The sequence below is a fragment of the Ictalurus furcatus genome, chromosome 10, assembly GCF_023375685.1.
Source record: "Ictalurus furcatus strain D&B chromosome 10, Billie_1.0, whole genome shotgun sequence".
Classification (NCBI taxonomy): Eukaryota; Metazoa; Chordata; class Actinopteri; order Siluriformes; family Ictaluridae; genus Ictalurus; species Ictalurus furcatus.
In genome coordinates this window covers 22822862-22841842 of record NC_071264.1, presented here as the reverse complement: position 1 = coordinate 22841842, position 18981 = coordinate 22822862, and the positions used below count along the sequence as shown (strand labels likewise).

The window sequence follows — 18981 nt, the reverse complement described above, 5'->3', positions numbered from 1 at the left end:
ATCACCTATATCCTATGATGAAACAGTCATAGCTTGGTGGGAGTGGTATTGAATAGTAGTGAATGCTTTCATAAGGATGAAAATGATGTAATCATATTATATGGCCTTCACTATCACCAGATTTCAACCCAGCTAAACACCTATGAGCCATTTTAGAGCCCACACCAAAACACCAATTTTAATCATACAATACAATAAAGAGAAAAGACAAAGTACAGTAATATACAATATGAAATATACAGCATGTTTGGGCTGTGAGCGTATTGTAAATTTGAATGGCACTGTGGTTCACTGAGTAGCATTGCCATTTGATTTGCTTGATTGACTCTAAATTGCCCTTAGGTGTAAATGAGTGCATGAATGTATGTGTGTGTGTGTGTGTGTGTGTGTGTGTGTGTGTGTGCATGATGCCCTAAGCTGAATTGGTGGAATACAGGCTATCCAAGGTGTATTCCCACCTCACACCAGTGTTCCCAGGCTAAGCTGAGGATCCACATGAAGCCTGCCCAGGATGAAGCAGTTACTGAAAATGAATGAATGAACAAATATTATAAATATTTAATGAGTCTTAACAAGAAATAAGCATGAAATGGACAAAATGTTTTTAATTACAGCAGTGTAAATATTACTTCTAAAACATAAACAGTTATTTCTCTTTTAAGTGAATCAAGACACTTATCTGAATCAAGAATCTGATTATGCTCCTATTGTGTTTATAATACGCTGAATGGATAATGATGTTGTGAAAAAACATACTGTTCTCAGACACAATTGCAAGGGACATAAGGATGATAGTGGATTGTGTTACCGGTCAGCAAATTGATGTAGTCTCACAGTAGCCCCACTTGATCTCATCCTGCTGATTTCAGCACCTGTGGTTTTTAAAGTGCAGAATGGTGCATCCTCATAGCTCATTTATTACATTCAGGGCACCATTTACTTGCCTCTTAAGACCTATAAGGCCTTGGTTTACCTCTCAATTAGAATGCAAGCTTCCAGGCTTTACCGTGTTTATGAGCCGAGACCATCATTGAATTTAATTTGAAATGGGATTCAGGTCAAAGTACATAGTGCTTACATCTCTAACACAGTGCTACAACAATGATAGACTGCACAGTTTTTCTCTATGTAAACAACTTGATTGATTTCATCGATGGATATGGCGACACTAAATTGTCCCCTAAACTGGTATGAATGTGTGCATGGTGCCTTGCAGTTGACTGTCGTCCCATCCAAGGTGTATTCCCTTACACCTTACACCCAGCGTTCCCGGGATAGCCTCCACATAGCCTGTGACCCTGACTAGTTGGATGAATGAAGGTTGTGGTCTTGGAATCTCAAGGACATCATAGGACTAGAAATGATTTTTTTACTCCAGGTCACATCAAAGATACATATATGTCAAGTATATGGTGATTGATGGATGGTCTAGAAGGAGGCTGAAAAATGTGCATAGGAACAGTAAACAATTGTATAACTACAAAATGAACTGTATAGTAGCTGTAACTAATAAATTGGCAGTTTTATTGAGTACATTGTGTTTAATCTACCTTAATCACTAAGTAATTTCTTACACTGAATTGCATTAAACATCAGAATTCTACCGGGGTAATGTCAAAGCTCATAGCACCACTGATAAAGATCTTATACCTTCCTAGTACATCAGATTGTAAAGATGAAATCTTTAGTTGCATGCAAACCACAACAGAGCTGCTTTGTCTCTACAAACCGAGAGGGGCCAGTCATAAACCTGCTGTGTGTAATGCTACAGCCATCTGTGACCAGGAAACCATGAGGGTACAGTTGGCTATGGTCTTATTAGATGGAAAGGATGGCTTCCTGTTGAGTACAGACTGGCCTGAGACTTCCATTACTGAGTCAGTCTGGCCTATAAAAGATATTGTTACCACTGTGTTTTAAAGTGATATTTTGGACAAGAAATAAATGTATATAATGTTTCCTTCAACGTAAATTGTCAGTTGTTACATGTTTGGTGTCTGAGATTTGTGCTGGAGTTCTGATATTAATGTTGTCAGAAATTAAGGGAAGCTTATGCAAGTTATGAAAATAAGTTCATAATAATAGAATAAGGTAATATTAAACATATGCAAATCAAATTAAGAATCCAGATCACTTTGTTGGATTTTTACCATATTTTGACCCAATTTGCCAGTTCCCTCCCACTAGCTAGCTCTCCCCGATCACATAGCAGCTACTAACTGGGGAAATCATGCTATGACCTGCTGATCATGCTATGTTTCAGGACAGCTAAACACACTCAAAGGAAAGCACTAACTGACCTCTTCTGCATACATGAGTTTACAGATGTCCACTTTTGGCCAGTGTTGTTGGGATTGACAGGGGGTGGAACCTACACTATATGGACAAACATAATTTGTGGATAACTGGCCATCACACCCGTATGTGGGTCTTCCCCAAACCGTTGCCACAAATTTGGAAGCAAATAATTGTATAGGATGTCTTTTTTGCATGCCGTAACATTACAATTTCTCTTCACTGGAACTAAGGGGTCTAGACCAATCATGTTCCAGCAGGACAATGCCCCAGTGCACAAAGCGAGGTAAATAAAGACAAGGTTTGCCAAGGCTGCAATGGAAGAACGCGAGTGCCCTGCACAGAGCCGTGACCTCAAACCAGCTGAAAACCTTTGGGATGAACTGGAATGCCGACTGCAGTCCAGGCCTCCTCATCAAACATCAGACATCACTAATGCTCTTGTAGATGAAGAAGAAAATGCTCACAGCCACACTCCAAAATCTAGTGGAAAGCCTTCCCAGACTAGTGGAGGTTATTATAACAACAAAGTGGGGGACTACATATGGAAAGGGATGTTCAAAAAGCACATACGAGTATGATGGTCAGGTGTCCACAGACTTTTGGCCATACAGTGGCTATTACTGCCAGAGCAAGGAAAGTTTTTTTTATCTAAGAAACTGTCATTGTGTTCACCAGATAAACCACTCTGATGTTCCCACTTTGTAACAGAATGCCAAGGTCTTCCTTAACAACATGCCCTAGATACGAATTCACGTAAAAATGAAAAACTGGATTTACTTTAAACAAGGTCAGTGCTGAGCTCTTCCCAATTGAAGGGCATGAGCTGATTAAAAACAGCAAAGTGGGTAGACAAGGAGAAGATGGAGAAGCTGTGTGGATAAAACCAGAGATGTGTTGTATATAAGATATTGACATACTTATAACAGGTCCGATCTTACTTAGGAAAGAATGAAGACAACCTCTGCACTCTGACACAGGGGTGTGAATTCAATCCCTTCATCGAAGAATAAGCTAAACCAAGGCATTTGGCTTTTACAGATTTTTTCCCTCCATCTTAAAGCAAGGTTACAGTGTGATGTGCTTTCAATTACCAAATCTCTTCAACTACTTACAACCCCTATTCCAAAAAAAGTTGTGAGGCTGTGTGAAATGTAAATAAAAACAGAATGCAATGATTTGCAAATCTCATAAACCCATATGTTATTCGCAATAGAACATAGAAATCATATCAAATGTTTAAACTGAGGAAATGTACCATTTTAGGGAAAAAATACGGTAATTTTAAATTTGATGGCCGGAACACGTCTCAAAAAAAGTTGGGACGGGGGCAACAAAAGGCTGGAAAAGTAAGTGTTACTAAAAAGAAACAGCTGGAGGTTAATTGGTAACAGGTCAGTAACATGATTGGGTATAAAAAGAGTATCTTAGAGAGGCAGAGTCTTTCAGAAGTAAAGATGGGATGGAATCTGGATGGAAGCATATGTTGCTCTAAAACCTGTATATACCTTTCAGCACTGATGGTGCCTTTATAGATGTGCAAGCTACTCATTCCATAGGTACTAATGCACCCCCATACCATCAGAGATGGTTTTTGAACTGAGCACTGATAAAAAGCCAGATGGTCCCTCTCCTCTTTAGTTTAGAGAACGCGGTGTCCATGGTTTCCAAAAAGAGTTTCCAATTTCTACTGGTCTGACCACAGAACAGGTTTCCCATTTGCCATTTTAAATGAGCTTTGGCCCAGAGAAGACAGCGGCATTTCTGGATCACGTTCACATATGGTTTTTCTTTGCATGATAGAGCTTTAACTAGCATTTGCGGATGGCATGGCGAACTGTGTTCACAGACAATGAGTTCTGGAGGTGTTTGAGCCCATGCAATGATTTACATTATAGAATCACGCCCGTTTTTAATGCAGTGCTGTCCGAGGGCCCGAAGATCATGCACATGCAATATTTATTTTCACCCTTGTCCCTTGCGCACAGAGAGTTCTACAGATTCTCTGAATCTTTTTATATCATGTACTGTAGATGATGAGATATTCATAGTCTTCACAATTTTTCCTTGAGGAACATTATTCTGAAATTGTTCCACAAAATTGTACATATTTTTTCACAGATTGGTGAACCTCTGCTCATCTTTACTTCTGAGAGACTCTGCCTCTCTAAAATACTCTTTTTATACCCAATCATGTTATTGACCTTTTGCCAGTTAAGATAATTAGTAGCAAAATGTTTCTCCAGCTGTTTCTTTTTAGTGACACCAACTTTTTTCAGACATGTTGCTGCCATCAAATTCAAAATTACCTTATTTTCCCCTTAAAATGGTACATTTCCTCAGTTTAAACATTTGATATGTCTTCTATGTTCTATTGTGAATAACATGGGTTTATGAGATTTGCAAATCATTGCATTGTGTTTTTAATTTACATTTTACATACCATCCCAACTTTTTTGGAATTGGGGTTGTACATTATATGGACAGTGTACAAGAATAGCAAGCCATCTAGCCAGCTAGAGGGCAAGCAAACATATGGACCCTCCATCAAACAGGGGCCCCAGGTAATGGATGTCAACCTGAGGATGAACTTTATTCGCTTAAGAATTGTTAATGAAAACTTGACTGGCACTGATGTAGGTTTTTTTTCTTTTTTCTCCAATATAGCCACAATAATGTCACAATGAAATACACCTATCCTCTCTGTCTATTGAAGCATTTTCTAAGATTTTTGGCTGAATTATCTTAATGTAGAAAAATTACTGAAAAAGACATTTTATGGCATATAATATTTTCATATTTTATTTAGGTATCAGCTTTCTAATCAAACTTGCAGGCCAGCAAAGTTTTCTGTATGCCTCTGGAAAATACAGTTATACTGTACTGAATACATGCTTTGTATTTAAGATTACAAATATTATGAGTCCTTGGCTAAATTTATGAGTCCTTGGCAGAGGTTATGAGTTCTTGTAGCTTGTTTAATGCTGATCTTCCATTAAAATGTTTGATTAAAATCAAAATGCTGCAGTTTGGCAACTCATTTGGCGATTAACCAAGAACAGAGCTAAGCAGTTCAGGGTCCCTGTTTAAGCGTCCAGCAGTGGCTCTCTGGCAGTTCTGAAAGTCAAACTTAAAGCCTTTCCAGATGCTAGCACAGAACCATAATGAACTAGGACTATACATGGCTGACAGATGAGTTCCTGTTGCCTCACCACAGAAGACAACAGTGGGTCATCAGTTACGCAACAGGAGCTTCACAAAGACTTCAGCTGATGATGTATGATCTGTACCAGTCATGAAAAAAAATTACTCCACACCAAGGGGTGGCATTAGTCTGTATTCATAATGTAAAAAAAGAACTGTGAAAGACCCTATGGGAAAAGTCTACTTCTCGATTCACACACTACAGCACTATGTATATATATCCATTATCTGTATCGCTTATCCTACATAGGGTCGCAGGAAGCCTGGAGCCTATCCCAGGAGACTCAGGGCACAAGGCAGGGGACACCCTGGACAGGGTGCCAACCCACTGCAGGGCACAATCGCACACACACTCCCACCCATTCAGACACTATGGACAATTTAGAGATGCCAATCAGCCTAGAACCTACAACGCATGTCTTTGGACTGGGGGAGGAAACCCCCAAAGCATGAGAGAACATGCAAACTCTGCACACACAGGTGAACACACAGATGGAGGCAAGAATTGAACCCCCAAGCCCAGAGCTATGAGGCAAACATGCAAACCGCTAAGCCAGTAGTATGTCAAAATAGAATACCACCTAAAGTTTACCAGTATCAGTGCCTATAGTGATCATAGGTATGTAACAATATTTAGTGTAGTATGTGGCTTGGGAGGTACAAGCCAGCCAACCTACCCTTCATTCAGCTAACCACATAGTCAGAATATTTCTCAACACTGGCCTCTGATGCTGATTCAATTGGTGCTAAAGTGCACCGACATGGACAATTAGTGTCACTGGTATGGGGCCCACTATCGCAAACACTAAGGGTGACAATCAACTTGGTGTGTCTGGGCCCCAGAGTGAAAACAAGTACAAGGTGGAACTGGAACATATCATTTAAACTTTTAATATTTCAGAAAAAAAACCACAAGTACTTAACTTCAGGTATTCACAGTACCTTCAATGCTACCTCTACCTAGTACTGGACATAAAAATCTTATTAAAATCAGTCTGTTAATGTAAGAATTTAACAAATATAAAATTAGTCAAAGAATCATGATCCCTTCCAAGCCAAAAATGTGATATTCCTATTTTCATCAAGAATCGTTCAGCCCTCCTCTTCCTGAATTCTTTCAATAGCCTGCAGTTGATTTTATTGACCAAGTTTTTGACCTTGGGCTTGTCTATTTAATTCTCGAATATTGCTGCATTAAAGCCTGAGTGCACTCTGGTATGTTTGCTGTTGACTGTCTGCTCTGTTGTGGTTTTGGTAATTCATGAGTGAAAAACCTCAGTGGAAAATTGAGATATTGGAGTTTGGAACGATGTTCGTACACACAGGTGATATGTCAAACTTATCTGTCATACACACACTCGCGCGCACACACAAAAGCTGTCACAAATCATCACCATACTGTTTTATTGTTTGTGTGTGGTTTTGAAAATGAATACTTAACATATACTAGAACAGCCTGTCCCGAAATGCTGACTAAAATATGTCAAGCTCCAATTTTCTGACACCTACACAATCGAATAGTCCAATAAGTCATAGTTTCGCTAATCCCTGTTTGTGCACATTCAGCACAAAACGCCACTGAGTGTTTGATGCTTTGGAGTGAGCTATATTAAAAGCGTGTACTGTAGGTGTTTGACGAGGGAAGAATTTACTGTCTGGGCGGTATGGCATAATAGAACATCACTCTTACTTCCTCAAAACTGCCTTTTCTCAATTCAACAACTCACTACTGCCTCCCAGTGGGGTTTTGTAGAGGAAGTTGCTCAGTAAATCAGTGGTATCTTCAAGAACATCCAGCTCTTGCTATGTGGGAGAGGGCCTAGAATTTGAAAAACACAAAGCATTATTTTTCAGCATGAACATTTGTATGGCTACCTGCTAAAATCCTTTCTCTGCTGAACATTTGACACTTTGACAACTACAGTACAAGTTATTCTTTTGTGTTTATCTCAACCATGAGTAAAAGTTTGTAAAAATTTTCAATTCTGGATAACTCAAAAAGTGAAAAGAGAACATAATGCATTTAAAGATTTTGTTCTGACTGCGGTGCAGGAGAATCACTGACATTTTGACAGCCAGTATCTGATTTCAAACTGAACTGAATAGGCTACTTTTGTTACATTCACTGTGAGGGGAAATCACAATTAGCTAGCCAAGTTTTAAAGTCATCATTAGACAGACACTATATATATGTATGTATGTGTATATATATATATATATATATATATATATATATATATATATATATATATATATATATATATATATATATATTCAGGTCTATAAATTAGTTGGACACCACAAAGTTGTTGTTATTTTAGGTGTCAAACCCCAGTATACTGGAGTCTCAGTTACCATGGTATGATTATTGGTACTAGACAGGCTAGTTTTAGTATTTTCAGTTTTCAGAAAATGCTGATCTCTCAGGGATTTTCACACACCAGTGTCTCTAAAGTTACACAGAATGCTGTGGGGGAAAAAATCTAGTGAGTGATGTGGAAACACCTTGTCTCCGAGGAGCATGGCCAGACTGACCTGACAGGAAGGCTACAGGAAACTCAAATAACCACGCTTTCCAACCATGCTGAGCAGAAAAGCATCACGGAATCACAGAACGTACCATGAATTGAAGCTTGAGGTGGCTGGACAACAAAAGCAGAAGACTATCAGATTCCACGCCTGTCAGCCCCTTCCACACAAACCCTATCAATCCTCATGAACATCACTTTGTCATGCACAGGGGTATCGTCACATTTGGTAAGCTCATTACTTCCAGCGAAGAGAAATTGTAATTCTATACCATACAAAGACAATGCAATTGTATGCTTCCAACTTTGTGGCGAGAATTCGGAGAAAACTGATATACGGTTGAGATAGTGAGGTGTCCACAAACTTTCAGCCATATATTGTACAAGTGTTTATATCAAACATCAATGTACGTTATAGGCAAAAAAAAAAAAAAAAAAACCCACACTGTTGCCCAACTGTTTTTTCATCGTTTTCCCCTCTTTTACTGTCTTCCAGAATTCAAGCACAGTGACACCTGGCATGTTTAACATGACAAATTGTTATGAATTCACATTTGCATTGCAGAGATGATGTTAAGTATTGAGCTGAGAAAGCAAGGTGAAATTAAATTATTTCAGAGACATGACTGATTTTAGTCAGCATTCCATGACTTCATCCTCCTATTTACATTTCCAGAACTGTCATTAAGAGAACCCCCCCAAGCATGGAAGGGTTACAGGGGCTCCATTTCCATCAGTATTATTAATATTGATGATCAGTGACACAAAAATGACAAAGCATATTACTGCATAGGGTTGAGGGTCAACTTAATGTGGGTTGGGCTATTAAAAAAAAAAAAAAAAAAAAGAAAAAAAAGAAAAGATGGCATTCAATTCAATTTTCACAAAATGACAAAGAAATGCAAGTGAACAAGTTTCAAACACTAGAAAAGACTATCGTTATCTTTAATACATTGTACATGTATAATATAAAAATGTTACACTTCTGTCTCATCTGTGGTTTTGGAACTGGAACAGAATTCAATCAAGCTCAAGACCCCTGCCACACTCCAACACACACTGCCCATCACACCTGATTCATTTAATCAACTCATCTGGAAATCTGGCTTTATTTAGTCAGCCATGTTACACTTGGTCACAGAGCCGTAACTGATTATGGCATGGAAATGGAGCTCCAAAAAAAAAAAAGAACATTTTATTTCTGATCAGCAGAGACGAGACATCTGATTTGTGACAATCCCAGGACACAGAGTCAGAGCAAGTGTCTTACATAAGTGTGCATGGCATTTCTACATGGGGTCCAGTTTCTCGGCATGTCACAGTTTCAAAATAAATCGCTTGACCTGTTTCAGGTATTCTGGCTTGAGATAATCCTGGAGCTCATCCTTTCTCGCCCACACGAAGGAGTCTTTCTCCAGTGGCAGACTGTCGCTACCAGAGAGCAGGGCTTTGAAGAAAAACACCTTGGCTCCTATTCGGTTCTCGGTCCGGATGCTTTTGGGGAATTTGTATTTGTAAAATCCACAAGGCGCATTGCCGAGGAAGGTTGCGCTCAATTTTGCGCCTAAGTGCAGAAACAAACAAAAGATAAAACAATAAACACAGACCTTTTAGTTTATTAAGTATACTTAAACACATTGGCCATTTTCAAAGTAGTCTTGATAAAAGTACATTATACAGGGTGTCCCAAAAGTCTCCATATATATGGGACACTTTGTATTTACCAAATTATTCATATTTAGTTTATATTATATTTTTTCATTTAGCGTTTACGAATGCCTTTGACAAAAGTAGAATGTATTGAAATCATTCTCATGGCCGGATCGGGAAGCTATCGCAAGGGTGTAACATACTTTATCAGGAAACATGGCAAGCACATCACACATGACACTGTCGCTAAACTTAATAACTAATTCAAAAAGAATGGAAGTGTTGCGGCCCAACCGAGAAATGGACGTCCATCAACATCCAATGATATATTGGATCGATTTCCATGGGGTGTACTTCTTTTTTTCAAAGTACACTGGCTACATCCCAAACGGCATACATTTTAAATACTAGATAAAAAATAAAAAGTGAATTCACAAGGTGTGTTATTCTCTCACATCAACTAATTAGTAACTGTACCTATAAAGTGACTAAGGCCAATGAGTTTAGCTGCAAGCTAACAAATAAACTGACAAGTCGGTGTATGCTTAAATTTTGCATTAGCCTAAAGTACTAATGTATATAAAGTGCGAACTGTATAAAGTACAAAGTTTATATACTTAACTGAAACATGTGTTTATTACACACTCAGTAAACATATACATTAAAAAAAAGTAATAAATGAAATCATGCACTTAATTATCAAAACATGTTTCCATGTGAAGGTGAATCACCTCCTACACATCATCTGCTGTTGGTAAATAGGTTACTGTTGTATCAGGCCAACAGAAAGTATTTACATAGCTGAAGAGTAAAATGTGCGTATAAATATTGTGTAATTAGCAGGTAATTGTGCCAGTTATATAAAGAAGCAGCATTGATTATTTCCCATAACCCGACAGAATTTAATAGGGTGCATCATGTGTACACAGGAGTAACTAATATGGAAAATATGTTAATTGCTAAAATAAATAAATAAATTTATCGACGTATATATTACAGAATCCAAGAAAACTGCGCTAGTGTGATTAACCACCTACATCCAGCTCCCTTGTGCACCTGTTTAGTCTTCACTGCCATTATAAAGCAGCTCACGTGTATCGGATTATTTTTTTGCCTTCTTTTTTTAATCCAATACAAATGTCTGTACTCTCATCTGAATACTTTATCTGTATGTTATTTTGCTCTTGGAATGAGTAAAACCCATTATAAAGTTCATATCAAAATGACTGAGTTAAATATTCCTCTTGGCGCACACACATGGTGTAAAGGGAAGCGGGCACATTACCTGGCAGACTGGTGAGGGCACGCTCTGCAGTCTGCCTCAGCGTCTCTCCCGCCTCCCACGGCAACTGAGGCAGAAGCCAAACCTTCTGAGAGCCAACATCCTGCTTCACCAGCAGCACCACGCTGTCTCCCAGGCAGCGCTCAGCCGAGCTCACATCTGTGGTGTCAGAAGCTACAAAATGTTTGGAGATCACTGACTCAGTATGACACACTTAGCGCGAGTTGTACTCGCTAATATTTATCCTCTGAATAGCTGCAGTGTGGGAAGAAGAACAATTCCATCTGTGGCCCGTGACATCACTGTTGTAGTTCAAATTATATCAGGAAGAAAACAATTGCAGCACAGCTATTTTTTACTTATCAAGACACACACTGCTGACAGATTAAATAAGGCCTTGGCTGCATTTCAACATTTAGACAACTCTATTAACGTAAGAAAGGTGAAAGACTCCAGTATGCTTGTACTATATGATAATTTAAATCATCTCTACATGATTTTACATTGCTACAATATCACTGATTATATTTCCAGACTTCCCAACCTTTATGCTTTTCGCATAGAAGCCCCGCAATTTAACAATATAGTACACTAGTAGGACTTATTACACAAAAATACACCAAAAGAGCAGCCTTTTTCTCTCCAATAAAACAGGAGATGATGATTAGTCTGGAATGATTTGCACATATTAGTTGACACCACTTTGAAACCCCGCCCCCTTCCTCCCATCTCACATGATGGGAGCAGTCTTTTTCACTCCAATAAAATGGGAGCTGTGCAAATTGACTGGACTAGACTTGCAAGGCACCTTCGCTTTCTGTCCCTCACTTTCTGTCTTTGGAAATGGAGAATGTTTTGAGTACAGTAATGTGAAATAAAGTCTATTATCGTATCTTCGACTTGGTTAATCTGAGTCAAGTATATACAGTACTAGTATAATTGTCAATTAACAACATTTATTAGGGAAAATAGTAAAAAAAAAAAAAAAAATTTAGTTTTCAGCTGAAAGAGAAAAAAGGATAAAGTTTTTGACCTATAGAGATTAAATATGCCTACAATGAACTGTCAAATCTAACACTTTACAAATAATGTTAATGGAAATTAAAATTATAAAGTGGTTAAAAATGCTGAGTGTTCTATTTGCTCTCAGTTCAAAGACTTTGAGCAGCAGATCAACGGTGAAAGATATCAGCCATTTGGACATTAGAAACTTGTGAAAGAATTATTCTTTTTATATATACACATACATACAAACACACACACACACACCCCACATACATACATACATACATATTATATATATATATATAAACTTTGCAAAAAAGAAACATCCCTTTTCTCAGGAGACTGTATTTTAAAGATAATTTTGTAAAATCCAAATAAGCTTTACAGATCTTTATTGGAAAGGGTTTAAACAATGTTTTTCATGCTTGTTCATTGAAACAAACAATTATTACACATGCACCTGTGGAACAGTCCTTAAGATACGAACAGTTTACAGGCAGTAGGCGATTAAGGTCACAGTTACAGTAACTTGGACACTAAAGAGACCTTTCTACTGACTCTGAAAAACACCAGAAGAAAGATGTCTAGGGTTCCCGCTCACCTGCGTGAACATGCCATAGGCCTGCTGCAGGGAGGCATGAGGACTGCAGATGTGTCCAGAGCAATAAACTGCAATGTCTGTAATGTAAGACGCCTAAGACAGTGCTACAGTGAGACAGGAAGGACAGCTGATCATCCTTGCAGTGGAAAATTACACGTAACCATGTGTTCCCCCAACACGTGATGGAGAACTTGTAAATGCCTTGGTGGAGGAGTGGAGTAACATCTCACAGCAAGAACTGACAAATCTGGTGCAGTCCATGAGGATGAGATGCACTGTAGTACTTAGGACTGTAGCAGCTGGAGGACACACCAGATACTGACTGTTACTTTTTATATTGACCCCCCCCCCCCTTTGTTCAGGGACTCATTATTATGTTCATCAAATGTCTGTGAAACTTGTTCAGTTTATGTCTCAGTTGTTGAATGTTTTTATGTTAACACAAATCTTTACACAGGTTAAGAAATTTGCTGGAAACAAAAGCAGTTGAATGCGAGAGGACGTTTCTTTTTTGCTGTGATATACATATACACACACATATACACACAGCCCTCCACCAGGGACATCACTAGAGATTTATGGTCTGGGCATACTCCCCCCCAAAAAATTTTAAAGCCACCTTTCTAGTCATGTACATTTTAGAGTAACAATGGGTGTACAGTCTATAGAAATAAGATTATTTTTGGCTAATTTTTGACTTGTCTCAATTTGTGTTAGAGACTGATCTAATATGACTTACTTAAATATCAAAATATATAAATTAAATTATATCAAAATAAAGAAATTAAAGTCCCCATCCATCCAACACCAACAAAAGACAAAAATGGCTGTACTACTGTATGTAGCCAAAATACATTTTGGATTTTATTTAGACTGTGAGAGTGTGAGTGAGAGATGGCAATCAACACTACATTACTGCACACAGTCTTTGTTAATTACATTAACTATGTTTACAGGGGCAGTTATAATCGAGCTACTGTGTAGTCCAGCTACAGTCTTATTTGTCTCTCCGAGTACACATGACACAATGCGTGATCGAATGATTGATACGGTTTGGTGATCCCTTGTGTTGCACTTCACAGCTTGTAATGATCTGGGAGTATTTCCCTTTAAGACCACAAGGGGCACATGACCACGTCATTCTGCACTCTCACTGCGTGTGTCTGAATCTGCAGCAAGTGTAACCTTGATAATGCTCAGCATAATTAATAAAACCAAAGTAAAATGTTCAAACAGTAAACTGTTGTGTGTGGATCGCTCCCCCAGGTCCTAGTGCCTACCCAGGAACAGGTTTAAGATGCGATGGAATCGAACTGTTGATGAAAAAAAATCATATATTGGCTGATCTAGTCTATTGACTTGCTTGTATTTATTGTTTAACCTTTTGATATTTTGTTCAGAATATTCACAAAAATACTCTGCTCTCATTGATATCAAACAATTGCAAACACAGGTTTATCAAAAAAATGTTAAATGTAGGTGTGCAACAATTATTGGCACCCCTATGAATTCATAAGAGAAAAATATATTTTAACTATATTACAAGTGATATTTTACTTTTTTTTTAGTACATTTGGGTGACTAGGAACAGGAAATTGTTCAACTATGATTTCCTGTTTCACAGGGGTCTAAATATGAGGTAACACATAGGTCAAATTCCCTTTTAGTCAATCATAACAATGGGTAAGACCAAGGAATATAGCTGTGATATGCAGAAAAACGTTGTTGAGCTTCACAGAATGGCAAGTACAATAAGAAAATAGACACTGAACCCCAAGTTGCTCCTGATGTCGCCTTGCATGTGTGTGTGTGTGTCTGTGTGTGAATGGGTGAATGAGAAACAGTGTAAATATAAGTGCAGACCATTTACATTGTGTCTTGTGGACTACACAAACATCTGTTATGTGAAATAGCTCATTCAGAGCAGTATTAAATAAAAAACCAAAATGTAATTTTTATGATCCCTCTTTAATTATTAACATTTTGCAAGGTATATGTAAACTTATGACCTCAACTATAGCGGCATTAACAGTGAAAATGATGGCCATGTGAACATTAGACAACCGATCTGTAAAAGGATTATACTGAAAATGTGTTGGGTTTTTTTACTGTTTGTTGTGCATTACTGAAGAATCGCATAAGAATCCACCATCCACGTGAATTTCTGCAACTGCCACATTTCCCGACTTCACAGTTGGTTGTAATATTATTGTACATTCCCCTACTCTCCTTAAACAGGAAATAAAACATCGCAATACTTTAAAAATGGAAAATCACGAACAGGAAAACTTAATATTGCATAAGCCTACTGGAAAGCCTTAATTAATTTATATTAGACTCTCCTGATTAAACTAACCTGAGACACAAAATGTCCGTGGTTGTCTCCAGTTCAACACTTTAAATTAAAATAAAAATCAAACCACCAATTCCTTAATTATCTCTAAATTTCATTTAATCCTTGTCTATGAGACCCAAATTGTTTCTTTAAGTTCATCAGTAGCTGAAAGAGAATAATGGCAAACAGTGCATTCTCACTGCATAGGAGTGGACACATCTCAGGAGGTTCAGTCTAGCTTGTGTAATTAGATATCAGGTTTCAGAAGATATTTGCCATTATATCAGTAATTTACAAATCGAGATCAGTGCATGTGTATTTCACTGCTACTCTGAATTACTTATTGAATACAATAAATAATAAATCCCTTTAATTTCATTAGAGAGTCTCCATACCTTTCATTCTCGGAGCAGGTTGGAATAGCTTGAGTTTCTGTTCCCATGTGTCCTCCAAATCCTGAGCTGTGACGATCTCTTGACCTCCGTAGCCTTCTTCATCATCCGAGTCATAATCGGCATCCTGTTTGCGGCTCATGCGTTCGGCATCCTCCAACAGCCGCAGCTCATGGTCCGAGAGCAGGCTTCTCTCCAGCTCCATCTACAACAAGACCCACAGCACAAGGTTAAAACTTTTTACAACAAAGAGAGACAGTAGGTTGAGGTCTGGACAGAGCTATGCAGCGTTGCTGGAAGTCTTTTAAACTTTTTTTAAACATAAATATCATTCATGCACACAGTAAACATATACATGACAAATCCCTGAAAAATACTCTTTTAAAGTGAAGGGGGGAAAAAGCATGATGTACAACACAAGCAGAATTTTGTGTACAATCTCACATCCATCAAGTCTCTGGTGTTTCACATAACTGATCAACTAGGGTCTGCTCTGTTACTATTAGATAAATATTATATATTGACTAATAATAAGAGTCCTTATATCTCTATGTGTATTGTATCAAAAATGGACAAAGTATAATTCCAGTGTTCATTACACAGTGGATTCTCAGAATTTGGGCTCTTGATCTGAAAGGCTGAATCCCAGGGATTATGGTTTAATGAATTATAAACACATGTAACCCAATTTAGGTCAAACAGGGAGTCATGGAGGCTTCAGCATCCCTTTCACTACATAACTGCACTATAATAGGGTTAGAAATTACAAGCTTCACGCTTTATATGTATGAAAAGACATGGGGATGCAGACAAAAATGTAAACAGTTGCCACATTATAAATAAAGTCAAGCTGCTCATGCTGTCACTCTATGTTTTTTGTTTTTTCTAAGATGACCTGGCGCATGAGCTCCATGAACTTCTCCTCAACCGGGCTCAGGTCCTGAGAGATGACCGGAAGTCTCTGTAAGCACACGGCACCATGTAGGACCCAGGGCGACTGTGAATTTGCGGTTTTGACTTTCTGGACGCTGGAAGAAACATATCGCACTGCAGCTTTTAACCTCCCTGGTCCTGAAGTAATTTGCCATAGCGGTCGCCAAGCATACCTCCAACAGGCCGCCGCCATTTTTTAAAGTACCCACAATGCAACGGTGAGCGAGCGCTTAGGGAAGTAGGGTCTAACAATTACGGAGATGGTGGGGGAGACTATTCATACAATGTAGTTTTAAGCTTATATGTTAAAGGTAGAACTTACTGCATTAAACAGCATTTAATTAACTAATAATGTAAATGTAAAATGTTCTTGCTGCATGCATTTGTAAAATATACTAATGTACGTGACCTGGTATAACGACCACCCCTCTAATTTTACCCAAATGGGACATTCTGGGTACACGCGACCCCACAATGTCATGCCGTTATTTTATTTCCAACCGAATTCAGACAAACCCAGTCTACTCGACTATGATTGGTTGATACAGATAGACTTCCTCTAAATACCGGATACCAACTAATCCTTGTCCACAAACCAGGAGCGTACTAGCCAATCATAGACAGGGAGGCGGGACTTGTCGGAAAACGGGTAGGGAAAACTGAAGTGTCCTGTTAGTCGTAACTAGTTTTAAGAGTCAATAAATGGCATAAAAGCAAAATGTATCAAATAAATTTTGCGTTATCGTCGTTCGTAAGAGGGGCATGTCAGCAGCTTATTAAGCCTTTGAATTTATCTGGAAGAAAGACGTAAGTTGTGTGTGTGTGAGAGAGAGAGAGAGAGAGTGTGTTTGGCTAACTAGCATCAGATATAAACTGCATGTGTATTTGCTAGTTGGATTATGGCGTTAGATTATGTGTGTAGTTTTAGCAAAGCAAACATACACTGATGTGAAATGACTTGAATTAACTTAATGTAGGAGCCCAGAAATTCACGCACTTGGCCTTTTCGGTTAATAAAATAATAATTTACATTAGTTGGCCATGTAATATAAATGCGTTTTATTCCTTTTCACATTAAAAGCCTTTATGAGATTTACTTTAAAATCTGAATAGATTAGTAGTAAGAGAACCTCTATAGACAGTCTTGCTAACTATTTTCAGGGGGAAGTAGTTAATGCATGCTCAGAAGGTACAAGCCACCAATGACCTCATAAGTTAATTTGCATATTTATTAACTGGTCACGATTTGGTTTTCAAAAACGTGTTACATGAAGAATGAAGATTTTCTGAAGACACAAGCTGTAAGGTGGCAGCACTACCTGCCTTGCCACCATTACGTGCATTCTCTTAATATACAATATTTGTCCAAAAGATTGTGGACACCTGACTATCACACCCATGTGTGGTTCTTCCCCAAACTTTTACCACAAAGTTGGAAGCACACAACTGTATAGAATGTCTTTGTATGCTGTAGCATTACAATTTCCCTTCACTGGATCTAAGAGGCCCAAACCTGTTCCAGCATGACAATGCTCCTGTACATAAAGCGAGCTCCATGACGACCTTGAGTATCCCGCACAGAGCCCTCAACCACACTGAACCCCGTTAGGATGAACTGGAACACTGACTGCACCACAGACCTCCTCACCCAACATCAGTGCCTGACCTCACTTATGCTCTTGTGGCTGAATGAGCACAAATTCCCACAGCCACACTCCAAAATCTAGTGGAAAGCCTTCCCAGAATATTGGAGGTTATTATAACAGCAAAGGGTAGGGACTAAATCTGAAATGAGATATTCAAAAAGCACAAATGGATGTTATGGTCAGGTGTCCTACAAACGTTTGGCCATATATTGTATAAGCTCAGGCTATCATGATTAGCGTTGATGCCAGATTTTAAACGGTCTACAAAAATGAACTGTTCAATATTAATTGTTTGCTTGTTTTTAATACAGAGGAGGAAATGTCCTGCGCACACTTTACTCAAGTTCTGTCCGATTGCAAGAAGCTGAAGCGCCATCGCAAGAGCTCACATTCAGCACAACTTCTCCGAAAAGCTCCAAAGAGTTCAGGTAGGTCATCAAACCAGGGTAGAGTTACCTTCTTTGACTCCTGATGTTACCACAGTGACACTACGTTATAAAAAACAAAAGTTAGAATGGCTAGAAGGATCCAAAAGCTGTTCTTTTGGAGCATATAAAAGAGGCTGGAAGTGGTTATAAAGGCGAACAATGGTCATACAAGAGAAATAAATATCAGTTCTCAAGTCTAATTGGTCAGTGTGTTGTTGATTAATTTGGATTGCAGACACTCCACATAAACATATTTGTAAAATGTGTGTAATGGTTAATATGGTGACGTTTTCCATAAGATGATGTTTATTTGACATTTTTTGCCAGGAGTTTCCAGTGTCCTCACGACACGCACTTTTCCCATGTATTTCAGGACCGCGTAACAGATATGGTGTCATCAGGCAGGCATGGCCTATTTTGAGAATCTGCATAGGTCAACGATCATTCACAGTTTGGGAAGAAAAGCCATTTGCTGCAGATAGTTGTCTATCCGTGATCACATGGGTTTTACATTCATTCTGCTATAACTTCAGATACCTGTCCGTGATTGCAGGGGTTTCATGTTTGAAAAATACTATTCAGTTATGAAATGCTTGTTTCACTTAAATAAGCTCAAAGTCTTACTGACTTTATATCAATTCTACCACGTGTCCTATCATGTAAGACTAAAACCTCAGTATTG

General features: G+C 38.4%; 2 protein-coding genes across 7 annotated transcripts in view; one reads left to right on the top strand and one right to left on the bottom strand.

Annotated features, from left to right (window-relative positions):
- Positions 1-296: 296 nt before the first annotated feature.
- mrpl46 (mitochondrial ribosomal protein L46) lies at positions 297-16782 on the bottom strand. Of its 5 annotated transcripts, XR_008386913.1 has the most exons (6): positions 16188-16769; positions 15296-15497; positions 10963-11133; positions 9371-9591; positions 7227-7318; positions 297-1439 (listed from the first exon to the last, which is right to left on the bottom strand). XR_008386913.1 is itself a non-coding variant. In XM_053634548.1 (5 exons), the coding sequence occupies exons 1-5, from the start codon at positions 16416-16418 to the stop codon at positions 7283-7285; spliced, it is 861 nt and encodes a 286-aa protein (XP_053490523.1). In that variant the 5' UTR covers positions 16419-16768; the 3' UTR covers positions 5594-7282. The 5 variants fall into 5 exon arrangements, 4 of the variants coding, with proteins under 4 accessions (XP_053490523.1, XP_053490522.1, XP_053490521.1 ...); XM_053634548.1 differs by lacking the exon at positions 297-1439 and having other exon boundaries at positions 5594-7318; positions 16188-16768; XM_053634547.1 differs by lacking the exons at positions 297-1439; positions 7227-7318 and adding an exon at positions 7773-8141 and having other exon boundaries at positions 10963-11118; positions 16188-16777.
- Positions 16762-18981, top strand: part of mrps11 (mitochondrial ribosomal protein S11) — a 27178-nt gene continuing 24958 nt past the window's right edge. The window contains exons 1-2 of one of the 2 annotated variants that reach the window (XM_053634551.1): positions 16762-17032; positions 18183-18299. In XM_053634551.1, coding sequence (XP_053490526.1) covers positions 16944-17032; positions 18183-18299 — 206 coding nt within the window. In that variant the 5' untranslated portion in view covers positions 16762-16943. The remainder of the gene's footprint in view (positions 17033-18182; positions 18300-18981) is intronic. The other variant, XM_053634550.1, reaches the window with a different exon arrangement.

Coding starts and splice junctions, on each gene's coding strand:
- mrpl46 (XM_053634546.1), bottom strand. CDS start 16,418: ATGGCGGCGGCCTGTTGGAGGTATGCTTGGCGACCGCTATGGCAAATT. Junction 15,498..16,187: donor TCATGGAGCTCATGCGCCAG/GTCATCTTAGAA, acceptor GTCTTGTTGTAG/ATGGAGCTGGAGAGAAGCCT. Junction 9,592..10,962: donor TGCCCTCACCAGTCTGCCAG/GTAATGTGCCCG, acceptor TTCTGCACTTAG/GCGCAAAATTGAGCGCAACC.